The 18,352-nt window shown below is 42.9% G+C and overlaps 1 protein-coding gene across 2 annotated transcripts; it reads left to right on the top strand.

The window, feature by feature from the left end:
- The first annotated feature begins 1,963 nt into the window (after positions 1-1,963).
- Positions 1,964-18,148, top strand: KCNV2 (potassium voltage-gated channel modifier subfamily V member 2). Of its 2 annotated transcripts, XM_084505231.1 has the most exons (4): positions 1,964-2,040; positions 9,729-9,818; positions 11,473-13,096; positions 17,119-18,148. In XM_084505231.1, exons 3-4 carry the CDS (start codon positions 11,657-11,659, stop codon positions 17,392-17,394), a joined length of 1,716 nt encoding a protein of 571 aa, XP_084361357.1. In that variant the 5' UTR covers positions 1,964-2,040; positions 9,729-9,818; positions 11,473-11,656; the 3' UTR covers positions 17,395-18,148. The 2 variants fall into 2 exon arrangements, with proteins under 2 accessions (XP_084361357.1, XP_084361356.1); XM_084505230.1 differs by lacking the exon at positions 1,964-2,040 and having other exon boundaries at positions 9,707-9,818.
- Positions 18,149-18,352: the final 204 nt, after the last annotated feature.

An 18,352-nucleotide genomic window follows, 5' to 3' on the forward strand; every position in this document is an offset into this window, starting at 1 on the left:
CTTTTCTGCCAAAAGTCAAAACCAAAGGAAGATTTTCAAAGGTGCATTAATTATTTCTTTAGAGACAGTATCAGTAAAAGATCTTTTCTCTGCCTCCTTTAGCTCTCTATACAGAGAAGGGAACGACAATTTCTGAGAACACTATAGAAAAAGAAAAAGGAGTTTTGGTCATTGCATTGCACAGCACAGGGGGTTACAGAGTTGGAAACTGAAATCCTCTCCTACGGAAAGTTTAGCCTGTAAATCAAACCTGTGCTACGCAGACTGGGACAACAGAAGATAAAAGCAAATAACCTGTTTAAACCACTCAACCCTATATTCATGAAATGCCTGACAAGCTCACTCTACTGAAGTGATTTACAAATGGCACATGGTTGTGATAAGGACAGCAATCTTGTTGACAGATTTTCACACATATGCATAAATATGTGTGTGTACAAACACAAAAAATCTGGCTAAAATCCAGGCTGCAAAAAGCTTTGTCTGTCCCTGAACCATTTTGTTCTTTGCTGTGCAACATTGTAGATAAGTAGAGTGCTTTATTACAAAACTCTTGTGTTATGAAAATATCTCTTGGAATTTGAAGTCACAAGTTAGCACTGACTGAAGCATTTTAGCAATATCTTCTCCTCCATTGCAAAGTTATCTAATTTCCTCAAAAATTCCCAGAAGTAGTCTGCTTATTTTAAACCAATCTTTCCTGTGCATTAAAATAATAATAAAAATATAATTTTGCAGCTAAACATTTCAATTTGTATGCTAAACACAGAGCACAGTGAACTACACACTGACAGAACACATTAAACGCTCATAATGAATCTGAAAGGTGAGCCCTCAAGCACTCTGCGAATAGGAAAGTCTCTGTGAGGTAAACATTCATCTGAGTCAAGGCTGAAGAGTGATGGTTTTATTGCAAGGACTGCTGCTGTGGAGCAGTGACAGACAGGGTCAAGGGAGTACAATACAGGTACATCATGAGCAGAGAAGGAAGCAAGGACCAGCTCCAGAAATAAATGGTAGAAAAGCAGAGGCAGAGCAGTTGTAGTCCCAGACCGGCAGGGAGAAGTGTGATGTGCATACACATGAAGCAAACAAAATTTCACACCATCACAAATCCACTATGGATTATGGACTTAAAAATGTGGTTCAGAAAATTCACCCCAAGGAGACTGGCACCTCCTTCTCCTCTCCTCAAAGATATTGCTCCATCTCCACTGTGAATTGTGGAGATGCTTGTGATTATACTGAGGAGGAGGAGGTACATCTTTGTCCCCTACCAACCTGGCAGATCCCAGGATCTTCTTTCAGATTTGGGGTGCAGCACAGCATGAAACTTGCACGTGATGGAAATGCAGGTGCAAAACAGTGAGCAGAGAAGACAGGTGAGCTGTGTTAATTTACCATCACTTGGAGTGCTGTGAGAGGAAAGGCTCAGGAAGGGCAGTCTCACCCAAGGAAAGGAAAAGGAACTACAAAAGAAAGTTAGATGGGTGGGTGTGTTTATCAAAGGAAGGAACTTGGAGAAAACTACTAGGGATCCTGAAAAATATTCACAGATCCAAAGCTTCCATTGAGCCCTTTCCAAGTTTGTGTGGTCCTTCTGCATGTAAAGTGCATGAATCAGTTGTCTTTTTTCCTGTTGTTAGCTGGTTTCAATGAAGTCTATATAAAAGATCGGCAGTTCTCAGTACACTGTGAGAGTACACATAAATCAGGAGGAATGGTTATCCAGAGGCCATGGCACACGGCACATTAAATCATCCTGTAAATGAGTCCAGCACAACTCACTGTTAGCCCACCACCAGGAATCCAAGGTTGAATGCAGCCACATACTTCATTATTGTTGTTTTTTGCAAGATCCTGACTTCATGGACCATCATAAACTCTGACTGTCATTTTGTGACTACCACCTGGGCCAGTAGCCTTTGCTAGGGGAAGTGATGCAAACAGGGAAAATGAGGAAGTGTTGGCTGAGCTGGCATTGAGACAATACAGCTTAAATGAAGAAGCTCAGGAGACTCTTTCTGTTTCGTGGAGCAGGTGGGTGTCCAGACCACTGCAGGATACTGAAGTCTGGAAAGGGAATGCATTGCTGCCAGGAATGACTGTGTGGACTTCTGGGCTGTTGTTCCTCATTGCAGACTTTCATCTATGATTTCTACTTTGTGGCTTTACCATTTATGAGGTTTAGATGGCTTTCACTAGTACAGAGGTATTATTGCTTGTGCAAGGTCTTTGCAAAAAAAAAAAAAAAAAAAAAAAAAAAGTGAAAATGGATGCTGCCAGTCAAAAGTCCTTTTTTGGACTGAAAAAAAAAAAAAAAAAAAAAAAAAAAAAAAAAAAAAAAAACACCACACACATAAAAAAACAAACAAACAAACAGAAAAACAAGAATAAAAACAAATTCCTGGGAAAGGAAGTGCAAGTGCTTTGATGAGTGTGTCCATACCTTCTCCCTTTTGGTAATCTAAAACAAACTCTCAAAGTAAAACTGGCAGCTGAATTCTGTCAGCAGGAAAAGTGGTTTTTTTGTTTGTTTGTTTGTTTGTTTTTGTTTGTTTTTTGTTTGTTTTTTTTTGTTTTGTTTTGTTTTGTTTTTTTCCCATAAAGATATAGTGTTGAGAAAACACCAAGCCTGTCAACTGTACTCTCCCCATCCCCCAACTACCCTCTTTCCTCCCACCCCCCAGACATTAAGAGGAGTGTGAGTGTCACAGTGTTGTTTCTGCTTCCAGCATATTTCCAGCTTCCCAGCATACAGCTGATATTCATTCCCACCCATTAAGTAAAATTTGTTGTCTCTGCTGCTGTTTTGTGCTTTTTAATGTTTGCGTGCAGGGCTGGGACCAGCTGTCCATGTCTGAAGAGCCATTAATATTTATGAACAAGGCACTGCAAGCAACAGTGAGCAAGGCACATGGAAAGCCTGGCGATATGCAATACAGAAAATACTGTTTGATCCCTCTACTGTTTGTATCCTGGTTTGTTACTCAGCATACCACCTGTAAAAACTGGTTATGAACTCATTAAGCCAGAGGAATATGATCCTGTCAGCAGTATATTTTCATCCTACTGAATGTATGTGCTGTCCTGTTTTCCATATTAGCTCTGTTCTGCTCACTGTGGTCATAGCTAGCTCTTGCATAACTTGGGAGATAGTTGGTATTAGTGGTAATTCCTGCTTTCTATTCTTAACTGTAAGAGTGCTTTACGTCCATATGTCCTGTCTTTGGCAACCTTTCACTGATTCACTGTGATATATCTCTGCTTGATACGTGTGTGAGGTGACCCATCACCTGCACTAGCTCAGCTTTGTTATTGCTGTCCATGCCTTTGCAAAGGCTGCCTTGCCTCTTGCTGGAATTCCAGAGAAGCTAGGCTGCATTTGCATATCATCTTCTGAAGACTTTACCATCATTTTCCATGTAGCTGGTGCTCTATGCAAATGCCTGAAGTTGCTGTAGATCCAGATCAGTACAAAGCAATACAGGATCTTGCATCTTGATCTCTGTTTGCTGCTCAGCAATGCATGGGCAAAGCTCCTGGGATTGAATGTAGAGCCAAAACCCAGGGAAAGCTGGATTTTTATTTCTCTTATTTCTCTGTATGAGGCTCCACGTGCCTCCCATGCCTCACTTCTTCTCTTTTTACATGTGGTTTCTTTGAAATAGCAAATGAAGTTTTGCTGGCTTTTCTCCTCACAGCTTACTGCAAAATTTTAGCCAAATTATACCTCTCAAACATGACATAGTTTGGCTCAAGGTTTAATAGAACAAGCATCGATCTATTACAATATCATTTTCTGTTTCTGTCCAGAGATTCAGGCTCTTCCTACCCAATGGTAGTTAAAATTCTTCGTATTTACAAAAATAAATAAATAAATAAATAAATAAATTTATTCTGTCATTTATTAACACCATCTGCATAAAATACTCTATGAGATGTGATTAGGACCTAATAAGAGCTAGCACACAGATGTTAATGCATATGATCCAGGGCTATCAGTTGGTATGTTGCTGCTGACAAGCCATCCTTGTGTTCCTGTGGGTACTTCTGCTTGAGTATGCTAAGGTATATCACAGCAGAGATATTTCCCTGAGAAAACATCTACAGTAAAAATGTGTCTTTTTTTGTTAAATAGAAAAAAAAAAAAAAAAGAAAAAAAAGAAAAAGTCCACTGCAATAGGGAAAAGCTGTCATGGAGTTGTAGATATGTGAAAATGATATTGGCAAGGACTTAGGTGGGCTGGTTAGACAGGAGGAGATGCTGGCAGAAAACAGAAAGAGTCAGTGGCAAAGGAGAAACATGAACCACTTTAAGTGGATGCAAGGAAGAGTCTCCAGGCTTGTGAGAAAGAAGGGCACCCCTTCCAGAATGCCTCTAGTTGAAACAACATGGAGGGGATGAGGCAAGCTTGGCACAAATACTCATCAAACTTGCTTATGTCAGGTGAAACGAGTAACTGGCTGCATCTCATAGTCTGTGGCAAATATATGAATGTAAATACTAAGGAGAGATTTGTTTCACATTTTGCAGCTGTTTTGTTCCATACCTGTAAGCATATAAGCATATACATTCAACTATGGTAGATTAGATAACTTGTCCTGGGTTCCTGGGCTTAGGCATGTTGTCTCACCCATCAGATACATCCCTTGGACTATTTACATCAATGCTGTTACCCTGTGTGGCACAGACTAACAAAACTGTGGCTCAGGTACAAAACTGCCAGCTTAATCTTGGTCGTGTTTTGCCCTCTCTGCCTGGTGCCTACTCCTGGAGCTGGCTCACTGCAACAGCTTCCTCTGTCTCTGCCCTCTCTTTCTTTTTCCAGTGGTGCAGGCAGCACCAGTGGGTGGAGTTGGGGGTTGCATGGGCACATGCTTCCTGCAGTGTGTTAGCAGGAAGAGATGTGGGCAACTTGGTGGTGCTGACTACTCTAACCCACTCTTTCACTCTTCCCATTCATTTTGCGCTTTCTAAGCATCCTCTAGGAAACTGAAGCAACAGGGTTGCCAGGTAAGTGAAAAAAAAAGAAATACAGTAAGAAACAGGGATTTATTTTTTTTTTTCAGCAGACGCATGGCGTTTTCAGGGCTGAGAAAGTCTGCAAGGGGTGGTAAGATGCAAAGATACCTGAAATCACAGAATAACAAGGATCCTCTTGCCCACTGTTGCTTCCATACAAGTCCAGCTGAGCTGGGTGGAGAGGAATGGTAGAGTAAATGTTGCTTCAGCTTTAGACATATCTGTTATTGTGGCATAGTGTTAGCTCAGGCTTTCTTTTTCTTCTTCCTCTTCCTCTTCCTCTTCTTTTTCTTTTTCTTTTTCTTTTTCTTTTTCTTTTTCTTTTTCTTTTTCTTTTTCTTTTTCTTTTTCTTTTTCTTTTTCTTTTTCTTTTTCTTTTTCTTTTTCTTTTTCTTTTTCTTTTTCTTTTTCTTTTTCTTTTTTTTTCTTTTTCGTCTTCTTTTTCTTTTTCGTCTTCTTTTTCTTTTTCTTTTTCTTCTTCTTTTTCTTTTTCTTTTTCTTTTTCTTCTTCTTTTTCTTTTTCTTTTTCTTTTTCTTTTTCTTTTTCTTTTTCTTTTTCTTTTTCTTTTTCTTTTTCTTTTTCTTTTTCTTTTTCTTTTTCTTTTTCTTTTTCTTTTTCTTTTTCTTTTTCTTTTTCTCTGCTTTTTTTTATTTTTTATTTTTTATTGACAATCCCTGTTTATAACAAACTGGTATGGGGACCTGAACAGAACAGAACAGAATTGTAATTCTCCCACTGCCTGAGTCACACCTCACAGTTTAACTAGACATTACAGTCAGTCAGTCTTCCTTTGACCCCATTGTGGTTTTTTTTTAGTGCCCTAATATAGCAAATAGGACATGAATAATCATCAGGTTATTAATAATCACCAGTAGAAGTATTTTCTACACTGTCAACATAGCTTGAGAGGTCACTGGGTGTTACTGAAAAAGTGTGACCGGACACTTTGAAACAAATCCTTATGTAATTTTCAGTGCAATTCCCTACAGATAGCTGAGCATGTTGTTTCAAGTCTGAAACTAATGCAGTGAAGCAATATAGAGCCATATAAATTCTTCAAGGTAATTTTAATTAAAAATCTTTCTTTTTTCTTTCTTTTTTTTTTTTTTTAGTCAGTAGAAGGCAAGCATATTCCACTCTGAAGGTGATTTGCTCAGTGTAAAAACATTGTAGTTACATGATCCCTTACCATGGGAAAAGTCAGCACTCCCTAAGATGAAGACAGAATCACAGAATCACAGAATCACAGAATTTTCTAGGTTGGAAGAGACCTCAAGGTCATCGAGTCCAACCTCCAACCTAACGCTAACAGCCCTCCACTAAACCATATCCCTAAGCTCTACATCTAAGCGTCTTTTGAAGACTTCCAGGGATGGTGACTCCACCACTTCCCTGGGCAGCCTGTTCCAATGCCTCACAACCCTTTCTGTAAAGAAGTTCTTCCTAACATCTAACCTAAAACTCCCCTGGCTCAACTTAAGCCCATTCCCCCTCGTCCTGTCACCAGGCACGTGGGAGAACAGGCCAACCCCCACCTCGCTACAGCCTCCCTTGAGGTACCTAAAAAGAGCGATAAGGTCACCCCTGAGCCTCCTCTTCTCCAGGCTGAACAAGCCCAGCTCCCTCAGCCGCTCCTCGTAGGACTTGTTCTCCAGGCCCCTCACCAGCTTCGTCGCCCTTCTCTGCACCCGCTCAAGCACCTCCATGTCCTTCTTGTAGCGAGGGGCCCAAAACTGAACACAGTACTCGAGGTGCGGCCTCACCAGAGCTGAGTACAGGGGGACGATCACCTCCCTAGCCCTGCCGGTCACGCTGTTCCTAATACAAGCCAGGATGCCGTTGGCCTTCTTGGCCACCTGAGCACACTGCTGGCTCATATTCAGCCGACTGTCCACCATCACTCCCAGGTCCTTCTCTGCCTGGCAGCTTTCCAACCATTCCTCTCCCAGCCTGTAGCTCTGCTTGGGGTTATTGCGCCCCAGGTGCAGGACCCGGCACTTGGCCTTGTTAAACTTCATGCAGTTGACCTCAGCCCATCGGTCCAGCCTATCCAGATCCTCCTGCAGAGCTTTCCTACCCTCAAGCAGATCGACACACGCACCTAACTTGGTGTCATCTGCAAACTTACTGAGGGTGCACTCGATGCCCTCGTCCAGATCATCGATGAAGATATTAAAGAGGACCGGCCCCAGCACCGAGCCCTGGGGGACGCCACTAGTGACTGGCCTCCAACTGGACTTGGCTCCATTTACCACGACTCTTTGGGCCTGGCTATCCAGCCAGTTTCTAACCCAACGAAGCGTGCGCCAGTCCAAGCCAAGAGCAGCCAGTTTCTTGAGGAGAATGCTGTGGGAGACGGTGTCAAAAGCCTTGCTGAAGTCAAGGTAGACCACATCCACAGCCTTTCCCTCATCCACCCAGCGCGTCACTCTGTCATAGAAGGAGATCAGGTTCGTCAGGCATGACCTGCCTTTCATAAAGCCATGCTGACTGGGCCTGATCGCCTGCTTCCCCTTCAAGTGCTGCATGATGACTCTCAGGAGGATCTGCTCCATGAGCTTTCCTGGCACTGAGGTCAAACTGACAGGCCTGTAGTTTCCTGGGTCTGCCCTCCGGCCCTTCTTGTAGATGGGCGTCACGTTTGCTAGCCGCCAGTCGATTGGGACCTCCCCCGATAGCCAGGACTGTTGATAGATGATGGACAGCGGCTTGGCCAGCTCCTCTGCCAGTTCCCTCAGTACCCTTGGGTGGATCCCATCTGGCCCCATCGACTTGTGCACATCTAAGTGCCGTAGTAGGTCACCAACCAGTTCTTCATGGATAATGAGGGCCACATCCTGCTCCCCATCCCCTTCCACCAGCTCAGGGTACTGGGTATCCAGAGAACATCCGGTATTGCCGCTAAAGACTGAGGCAAAGAAGGCATTGAGCACCTCCGCCTTTTCCTCATCTCTTGTAACTAAGTTTCCCCCCGCATCCAGTAAAGGATGGAGATTCTCCTTACAGACTTACACAGATTCATCTTCTCATGACCCTCTTCCATTTCACCTAGAGTTTCCTATTGTGAAAATGGTGTTCTCAGGAAGCTGGAATCCAGAACACTGATTGGACAGCACTCTCCACTGCTACTACTGTCTTCATGTCTCTTCTACTATCCATAAAATAAAATGTTATGCAATTCCTACTGCCAACACACTGAGATGGCTAAGGAAGAAGATAGGGGTGAAGAAAGTCCCACCTGATCACTTCATTTTCTTGCCTATCTGGGCTGAGAATCTAGCATCTCAGAATCATGTCTGAAAAGAACTTGAAAGAACATAGTAAAGAACGTAAATAAAGCAATCGTATTTTACCTATTTCATCAGTGCAGGCAAGCTTGAGCAGAGTGTCTTGGGTGCCTGACAGTTTCCTTCCCAAGAATAACTAGGTCAAAGTAATTAGCCTGAGGAGACATGAAGCTAGTAACCTTTCTTGCTTTCGTTAGTAGCAGTGTGTAAGGTCTTAGACCAGGTGTACAAACTGCTGGCATTTGACAGTCATGAACTGAAGCTCATGCCACTTCATGGTATGAAAAAACAAAAGATCTTTTGAGTAGTGAACAATGAGCCTTACCAGAGACTTCGCAGAAGTGAGACCAGGGAGTCTGACAAAACGGAAAACACAATACTACAGTGAAGTCTGGCAAGAGGAATGTGGTTATACTCTAGCTTGAATCTTGATTAAGAAACATTCAATATTTTTTGGTACTAAAATGATGGTATTGCAGACCAGTGTTTTTCTTATGTCTGAAGTAGTTTGCTTAGGACAAAGAGACAGTCCTGACATTGTACATTAATTTGTACTAAGGTTGCTAACTAGAGGTGGTTAGAGGACTAACCACAGCACGTTTTAATATTCAAAGCAAACTGCAAAGCAGCTGGGTGTCTGTAATAAGGCACTGACAATCCCTATAAATATGGGTCTTACCTTTATTACATCAAGAAAGATAAAGAGAGTGGGCAGTGGAGAATTTGTGAAACAAAACACCTCCAAGAGCACCTAAATATGAATTGCTAGAAACACAGGCCTTAAATAGTGTGACTTGAAGAAGTCTCCTTTAGTATGCAGTCTGAGAAAAAAGGTACTGTCAAACGTTCAGTTATGAAGTTCTTTGTCAAGAACTTGTCCTTGTCAAGACCTAGTAAATGTAAAAGCTACAACCAGGAGGTAGGGGAAACGTGGAAAAGAAGCGGTAATTCTCACAACAAAGGTGATTTTTTCACATAATGGCACCAAAATAAAATTATTTGTATGCTTGGGAACAACAAGGGAGAGATACTGTCGCAGGTGAACTGGGATACAATGTCCTGACAGCTTGTGTGAAAGGGTAGGGAGCTGCAGGTAGAAGACAGGCTAAAGGGCTGCAGATGGAAAGCCCTTAGCAATACACAGTCACTGTGAAACACTTGGTTTTACAGATGGCAAGCTATGTGTATGTATTATTTCCGAAGGGCAGACTTTCATGGCTACAGTACCACTAAAGATATTAATTAGGTGAGATATGATGGTAGAAGAACATTTTCTGTTGGATAGCTGACAATAACCAGACCCTGAAGAAACATATGCTCAACAGCAGCTGATCTTTTTTCTATTTATATCAGTCAAACTAATAATCTCACAGACTTTTTCTGCTTATATGGCTTTTTTTTTTTTTTTCAACAGCATCATTTTGCGTCATATGCAAGAACTCAAGCTGGGACAGAACTCAGTCACATCAATCCAAAACAGCTTCTGAGAGTACCTGCTGCCCAGGTATAAGAAATCTCTGAGTTCTTGCAGCTGGTTCATTTCCAGATCACAGGTTTCTCCCAGGGCCTGAAGATAATGATCCAGATTTGCTCAGATTATGTCTCTGTGCCCAGGTACACAGGCAGATGTTCCATGCTGTAGGCTGTGGTACAACCACAGCAGCACTTTGGGCCACACCATGATTCTGGTGCAGGCTAGGCCTACTAAACTGTTTTGATAGACACTCATTATCATGGGAAACCTGGTTTGAATTAGCCTTGCATATGCTCCTTGCTGTTAGGTAAGCCAGGAATGTTGAAGCTGTGATACTGAGCAGGAAGGAACACAAAGGTAACATAGCCAAAGATGTAACAGAAAGCTTGGCTGCCACTCTTTGAGACAGAAACATCTTCATTTTAGGGATTGCTTATATGTTGAGTTACTTGGTAAGATGCATAAGTGTTTGAGGAGCAGGGACAGAAACCAGGATACTTCCTCTCATCCTCAGTGACAAGAGTAGTTTGGAATTTGTGTCAATGTTTTAATAAAATTGCGCTTGCAAGATTGCTTGGATGACTAACATGATCACTCTGATTATTCAAGATTTCCAACAAGAATTTCTTCTGACTGAGAAGCAATAAAAACAAAACCTAGCTTTTGGCTGCTCCAAATATTCACACTGCAGCCTTCTGTACCAGTGAAGGTGTTGCCAGAGCTAGTAGTTTTCTACTGCCATGTCCCATCCTGCACCAGCCTGCATAAACCAGGGATAATGAGCTGATGTTAAGATGAAACTCAAGGACTAAGAGTATGCTGAAGGAGCCATACATTTATTGTGTGTATCCTCTTCTTTAGAGGAGCTCTAGTCCAGCTGAAGTGCTTCCAGCATCAAGGGGAAGCAACTTGGCTTTCAGGAGGCTCACTGTTACTGGAGATGCTTGAGCCAGCTCATCGAGGGGTGAGGTTGAAACCTCCACCAAAACAAGGATAAAGAATCTATCCTGTCCTGCTAGGTACCTTACGTGGCTTTATGCTACTAAACATGCCCTACAAGAGAGGGAGGAGTGGCTTTGCACCCTGTTCCCTTTCTCAGCATCTTAATAAGAGTTTGAAGTGAAGCAGTGTGCTAGAAACCCCTCCACATGCTTGCTCTCACTTGAACTGTGCCCAGAGTAGCATGAGACCTGTGCCGGCAACCAGACAGACAGCAGATATGCTAACCATGAATGAAGAGGAATGATTTTTATTTGCTTGCCTTTGGAAAATATTTAAAGACTTATGGTAATGTATCCCCACAAAATATCTGCATATTAATTATTCATTATTTTCATTAAGGTAAACCAAGACATACTATACAGAAGTAGATGAAAGAAATCTATAATGTTCCCTGTCTTCTCTCTGCTCCTCATATGTTTTCATTTTCAGATTATTCTTAATCCCTATATATTTCAATTAGGGAAATGTATGCTTGTTTATTAGCAATAAAACTTTACATTTTTTTCCCCCTTACTGATTTTTCATGGATTTATGGATCCATAATCATTCACGTCACAGCCTGAGGGACATGAGGCTGGAACAGGATAATAGCCCTTAAATCCCCTTCTCTAAGCACTCAGATCTTCCCTGTCAGCAAGATTAAAACAGTCAACAGCAGTCTTCATGTGTCTATATCCCACAGTGAGCTTTAACAGCAACTGGAGTGGTGACTGGCAGGAGGAAAAATGCAGAACTGCCGCTGTGCTTGATATCACCTCGGTGAAGAGACAAGAGAGCAGGACTGTCAGTCTTAGTACCAGAAAGGATTGGTGCTAATTTGTCAAGCAGGTGAATGATAAGAAAGGAGAAGAGCAAGGGAAAATAGTATGTTGCAGTTTAACATGAGGAGGCAGTTTCCTTTCCTGAAAGCTAAAGGAAGAGAGAGGGAAGCAGCAAATGTCCTTCCACAGCTCGCCAGGAGGAAGGACAATGAAGACATGTGTTTAGACAAGCAGAGTGGCTTTTCTGCCACTGCTCCGCTGAGCTCCCAGCCCCTGCTGCTCCTTGGACCAGAGGGGAATTACAACTATTACGTGGATGATGAAGATGAGGAAGAAGAAGAGAAAGAACAAGGAAAATGGCCAACCGGAGACCCATTTGAGGGAGAAAACAAGCCCTCGTCATCCATTCCTTGCTCCCCTGCCTTTTCCTCTGGAGCCCCAGCCATGGCATCCACTTCATCCGTGCTGAACATTAACGTCGGTGGCCAAAGCTACCGACTCACCTACCAGGCAGTGGCCATCTACCCCAAGACCCGCCTGGGTCGCCTGGCCACCTCCACTGACCGCCGCTGCCAGCTGGGCCTGTGCGATGACTATGCTGCCCAGGGAGACGAGTATTTCTTTGACCGTGACCCAGCTGTCTTCCAGCTGGTGTACAATTTCTATGCCTCAGGGGTGCTGCGTGTGAGGGATGAGCTTTGCCCACGCAGCTTCCTGGAGGAGTTGAGCTACTGGGGCGTGCGGCTCAAATACACACCCCGCTGCTGCCGCATCTGCTTCGAGGAGCGCCGCGACGAGCTGAGTGAGCAGCTGAAGGTCCAGCGTGAGCTGCGCTCCCAGGCAGAGGCTCAGGAGAATGAGCAGCTTTTCCACCACATGCGCTACTATGGGCCCCAGCGCTGGCGCCTCTGGAACCTCATGGAGAAGCCCTTCTCCTCTGTCACCGCCAAAGTGATGGCGGTGGCCTCTAGCTTCTTTGTGCTCATCTCCGTGGTGGCCCTGGCACTCAACACCGTGGAAGAGATGCAGCAGGTGGACCGGAAGAGTGGGGAGAGTCGTCCTGTCCTGGAGCACATCGAGACCCTGTGCATCGCTTTCTTCACCCTGGAGTACCTGCTGCGCTTAGTCTCTACCCCAGACCTGCGCCGCTTTGCCAGCAGCGCGCTCAATGCTGTGGACCTCATTGCCATCTTGCCCCTCTACCTGCAGCTGCTGCTTGAATGTTTCGCTGATGATGACCAGCCCCGAGGCCGGGGCTCCCAGCATGAGCACGATATCGAGAAGGTGGGACGGGTGGGCAAAGTGGGACAAGTGCTTCGCATCATGCGCCTCATGCGCATCTTCCGCATTCTCAAGCTGGCCCGCCACTCCACGGGGCTGCGTGCCTTCGGCTTTACCTTGCGCCAGTGCTACCAGCAGGTGGGCTGCCTTTTGCTCTTCATTGCCATGGGCATCTTCGCCTTCTCTGCCATGGTCTACACAGTGGAGCATGACGTCTCTAGTACCAACTTCACCAGCATCCCCCATGCTTGGTGGTGGGCTGCCGTAAGTAAACACAACTCAACTTGCTCAGTATCTAGAGACCATCCCCTCCCTCACCACCCTTCCTTTACCCTCTTCTCCCCTCCCTTTCTAAAGTAGCTGACGGTCTTGAAAACAGAAGGCCTAGATCAGTGAACATCTGCTCTGAATTCAGAGCTTACAGGACATATGCACTCACTCACGCACACACACGCATGCACTCATTCACCTCAGTTGCAAGCTTTAATCAAGGCTTAATCAGGCAGACAGTGTTGAAATTCCCATCTGACCAAATGCAGGCAGTACTTGCCCTTTAAAGAAGAAGTGGGAAAAGAGACAGAAAAGAAAAGCTTTTCTCCATTAAATCCTATTGACAGTGTTGCCAAAATAAACAAAGAAAAAAAGAGTTTATTGGGCTAGCTGGTTGCAGCTGCACATGGGATTTTCATTCTTGATCTTTTTGAAAATCTACTGTGACCCATCATACAACTGCAAGATGATAAAACATGGTTTATGTACCATTCACTGTACTCTGGCAGGCAAACTTGCAAAGTCCAAACTGTCCCAGAGCTCTGGCTATTAAATTTCATTCGGACCAATGGTTGTTTTACACAAGAGATTGCATTCTGCTCCTTAGGTGGCACTTCCAGGATACGTCTGCACATATATACACACAAAACATTGGTGGTTATTTATATTGTGCCAGAGTTGATGAATGAATGCAAAAATAAGTGGCATGGCTCAGGAGGCTGATAATGGGATAGGCTGCCTTCTACATCTAGGTCACTGGTTCGAATCCCACATCAGTCTGTAGTGAGGGAGGTTAATGTGTGGTTAATGTCACCTTGAGTATTTTTGCAGCCTTTGCTAGAAAGAGTGTGATTCTTCCCAAGAGTGTGGGTAACTGGCTGAGGTTCTGCTGACAAGACTTGGAAAGGAAGGCAGAATGACCTCATTTCTAGAGACTGCCGTGGGGGTCTCTGCTCTAAGGCATTTGGGCACATCTCCTTGAGGTCTGAACTATTGCTGAGCCGTACTACACTCTGTTATGTGGAGGGATGTTTCTCAGGCAATGTATTCCATGTTGTTTGGTTCACCTCTTGCAGGGGCATGAAGATTTAGCTGGGAACACAGAACCATGAGAGTTTAAAGTACTCCACCTTACTTAAAAGCCTCCTGGCTCTGACAGCGTACTGGCAGAATGGTTCAGCATCCCAAACTCATGCTTCACCTTAGAAGCATTTACAATCAAAGATGGCCATGCAATTATTTCCAGTATGCTAATCAATTTTTCTCAGACTATTTGCTGACCAAAATGATAGTTATATCCTTCAAGGTGAGCTACAAATACAAAAGAAACACCTCTGGATTGATGAGGACTAGCAGACAATGGAGGCTGGGAAAGGGAAGCACAGGCTGTAAGCAGATGCTTAGCAGATAATCTTCATGCTCAGGTATGGCAGTTTCCCAATTATCATCTATACAATAACGTGATTTTTTATTTTTTTTGGGGGGGGAGGGTGGGGATTGACTATGGGGAGAGGGGAAGCTGATCCCTCCCTGTACTGCAGCCAGCAGCATCAGAGTGCTGGAAAACAGGAGTTCTTTGTGCTGCAGCAGCAGTGCATCTTTACAGCAGCCTGAGTCGAGTCAAAGGGCAGCTAGGTGCTACCCGTTGCACTAAGGCTTGTTCTAGTCCACCATCACTTGCAGGGTATGTGTATTTCCTGTCAGAGCAAGCAATGCTGGCCTCCATAACCCATTCTTATGGCAGGGCTTCAGGAGCACCTCTGCCCCCTGGACCTGACTATGTTGCTGGCTATGTCCCCATCACTTCCCAGGCAAGGAAACCAAGGCAAACGGATTGGAAAAGGATCAGAACTCATGCTGGACAATCAGCATAGCATGGGGACCACAGGAAGGCAACTCCAAACTGTCCAATAATGATACTTCTAGCCAGCAGCTGGAGCAATCCTGGCCAAACTCACTGTTTCAGCAGTGATTGATTTAATGTGGCAGTTTCCCACATGTTTGTCATGATTTCTGAACATGTAAGATATATGAAAAAATCTTAAGACATCACTCCTGCAAGCTGGTAACACCATGATTATTTAGATACTCCTCTGAATTCCATATAACCATGACTATGTGAGAAAGGTGTTTTTAGCTGAGCAAGTGTATCCAAAAGATGTGCTAGAGCATGCACATTGTGATTCTAAGGCACACAGAAATTTTTAAAGCCTATTCATTCTTTAAAAGTAAAAATTAAGAAATACAGATCACTCAAATTTCATCAAAATCCAGCGGTGTCCACAGTCTGACCCACCCAAGAGAACAGCTCTCCCTCCCAAACTGTCACAGTGATGTCGAAGACTGTGCCAGTGGAACAGAACCTTATCACAGGATAATGGCTTTGTCCTGGCTGGTAGAGATAAACATCTTGCCCTCATCTCAGTATTTATTTTTGGAGATATTTATCCTGTATTATCATTCAAATCCAGTGACTTAATTTCCATTAAACCAAGTGACTAATCCTTTTTATTCCGCAGGAAGCACCAGGTGCATCCTACAAATATGCTTATCCAGTGCTGTCTCATGTAGCCTAATACTTTCTTTATTTGAAATAACATTTTATTTAGCATGTTAGAGGATGGCAGGCTGCACACCGTGACCTTCCAGAGACTTATTTCAGTGCGAAAGCCACAAGAGAATTACAGTAAAACTCCTGCCTGTACTGTATTCTGTGGAAGTTTTATATTACCAGATACAAACAGTCTCCTCGAATACTGTAAAATAAATAAATAAATAAATAAAATTAATTGGCTGCAAAAGATCCCTTGCACATGAATATTACAAGGAAGCACCAGATTGCAGAACCCTGCAAGTTTTACCTGCCAGAGAAACATAAATTGTGTTTACTAAATGTAAACGTTATAAACAATCAAGATGCACAGAGTGGAAGAATATAACAGGAGTTATTTCATGCTGACTGTTTGCGAGTACAACATTTATATGTAACAACCATGTAAGCAAACAGCCAGGAATTTTTAAAACTTTATTTTACAAAGAAAGTTTTGCATTGCTTGGTACTATATATGGGCCATATAAAACAAAGCTTATTCATATCTGTGTAGTCTAAAAATAGAAAAACGTGAAGGCTCAGGAAAAAGATCCTTTATGGACTATGTAGACAATGAGATGGCAAAATTCACAGGTTCATGTAAACTGGGAATATAAAATACCATCACTCACAAGCACACCGAAAATATTTTCAGCAACCCCCAAACACTTCTTCAAATACAAATTCATAAAAATTCAGCAAAAGTTTGAGATTTCTAGATGACTGAGAAAGATACATGTTTTTTCATTAGGTCCTTGTATATGTGTAAACATTGAAGGCAATTTTATAAAGAAACTTCAGACTGCTGGGTCATATCTCCCAACAGTGCAAACATTATCAAAATATATTTCACAATTAGCTGAAGTTTTTCATGTGTTTTTCATTCATACTTCACATATATATAAATATAACAAGCAAAGGTAATACTCAAAATAGAACACACACAATAAGTCCCAAAATACCGGCTTTTATAAGCACACTGGATTTAGACACAGAGGGGTGCCTGTTCCCAGTGACACAATGAGGTAGCAGGATTACAGTTGTCACTGGATTTGTGCAGCCTTCTCTATCCACAGCTGAGCAAATCCACCCTCCAGACACGGTGGTGGGGAAACCATTTGGAAATTCCCTCTGCAAGACAAAGCCTTTAAAAATCTTCCTGACTGGTGCCTTGCTGCACTGTTGTCTGTCTTTATTGCAGGAGAGGGGCTTATTTATTTATTTATTTGTTTGTTTATTTTAACTGGGGACTTTTACATAAAATTAACAGTACCCAAAAAAGCCAGTGCAGGTGTGTGATGCAAAGTATAAGAATGTTAGCTCCAGAATCACCTCTGATCCCTGAGCAAATCTAGAAAGATTACAAGGAGATAACCTTTTGTATGCCTCTTCCCAGCTAATAAGCTGACTGCTGATTTGCCTGTAGGTCAGCATCTCTACAGTGGGATATGGAGACATGTGTCCAGAAACTCACCTCGGCCGCCTGTTCGCATTCCTCTGCATCGCGTTTGGTATAATCCTGAATGGCATGCCCATCTCCATACTTTACAACAAATTCTCAGACTATTACAGCAAGCTGAAGGCCTACGAGTACACTGCTCTCAAGAAAGAAAGGGGGAAGGTGGACTTCACACGGAGAGCCATGAAGAAAATATCTGAATGCTGCGGAGAAAGTGCTGCCCGCCCTTTGCCACAACACTGATATGAGCAATGCCTTGCATCTTGGGTTGGAACAGGGAAACTGAAGAAAAAGAGGGAAAATTGATCAGCTAACTGGAGATAAACTGAAAAGGATAACAGTAACAAAAATTAGATGGTGAAATCTGTTTTGAAGTGAATTACTTCTAAAAGAAAAGGCTCAGATTATAACAAAAGATTTATTTTTTCTTGGCTTTGTTAGTCTGAGAGCAGCACTCAAGTGCTCATGAGCTATCTGGAAGGAGATTATTCAGACAAATCACCCGGAAATTCTGAATTAGATCCACGCAAAGATGTGGCCCCTTAAAACCGATCAGACCAATGTCAAAGACCAATGACCAAACCAAAGGGAAACAAATTGCTGCCATTAAGGGTCAGACCCTTGGCTGCTGCCAGGGCAGTCTTAAACAAATAGTATACTGACTGCATCGCTGAAATTGGTTTTGCATCATCTTTCAAAACTGGGAAAACAGCCTAGAATTCCTTCCTGAATATTAGCAGCATCTACACTCCATGAGCTCTCAGCTACTGAGCACTGGTAGTTATGCTTCAGTGTCCCAATTGTACTTTTCGTCCCAGCAAGTGACTTCCATTTTCACACCTAGACAAGCAACATGCTGGTTTTACTATTTTCCCCACCTCCACCTCCATAATCATCTTCCATTATGCCAAGATCTAGTGGAAAATCTGGATTTTGAGTTGATAAATGTCATCAGCCTTGAAAACATTTCTAAACAAATACTTTCTCTAGGGTTAAGTGATAATCTACATTTATTCTACTACATTTAATATATCTACTTATTGAAATGTTAGAAAAATAACAGGCCTGTCACAGGATGTAAACATTAGAGAAATGTTCTGAAAAAATACTCAAACACGTAATAGGTAATATAACACTTTTCATGAAAAGGATCTTATTAGCTCTTGTCTGAAGTCAATTTTAAATATAATTTAAAGTCAAG

Source organism: Aythya ferina (genome assembly GCF_964211825.1).
Source record: "Aythya ferina genome assembly, chromosome: Z".
Lineage (NCBI taxonomy): Eukaryota > Metazoa > Chordata > Aves > Anseriformes > Anatidae > Aythya > Aythya ferina.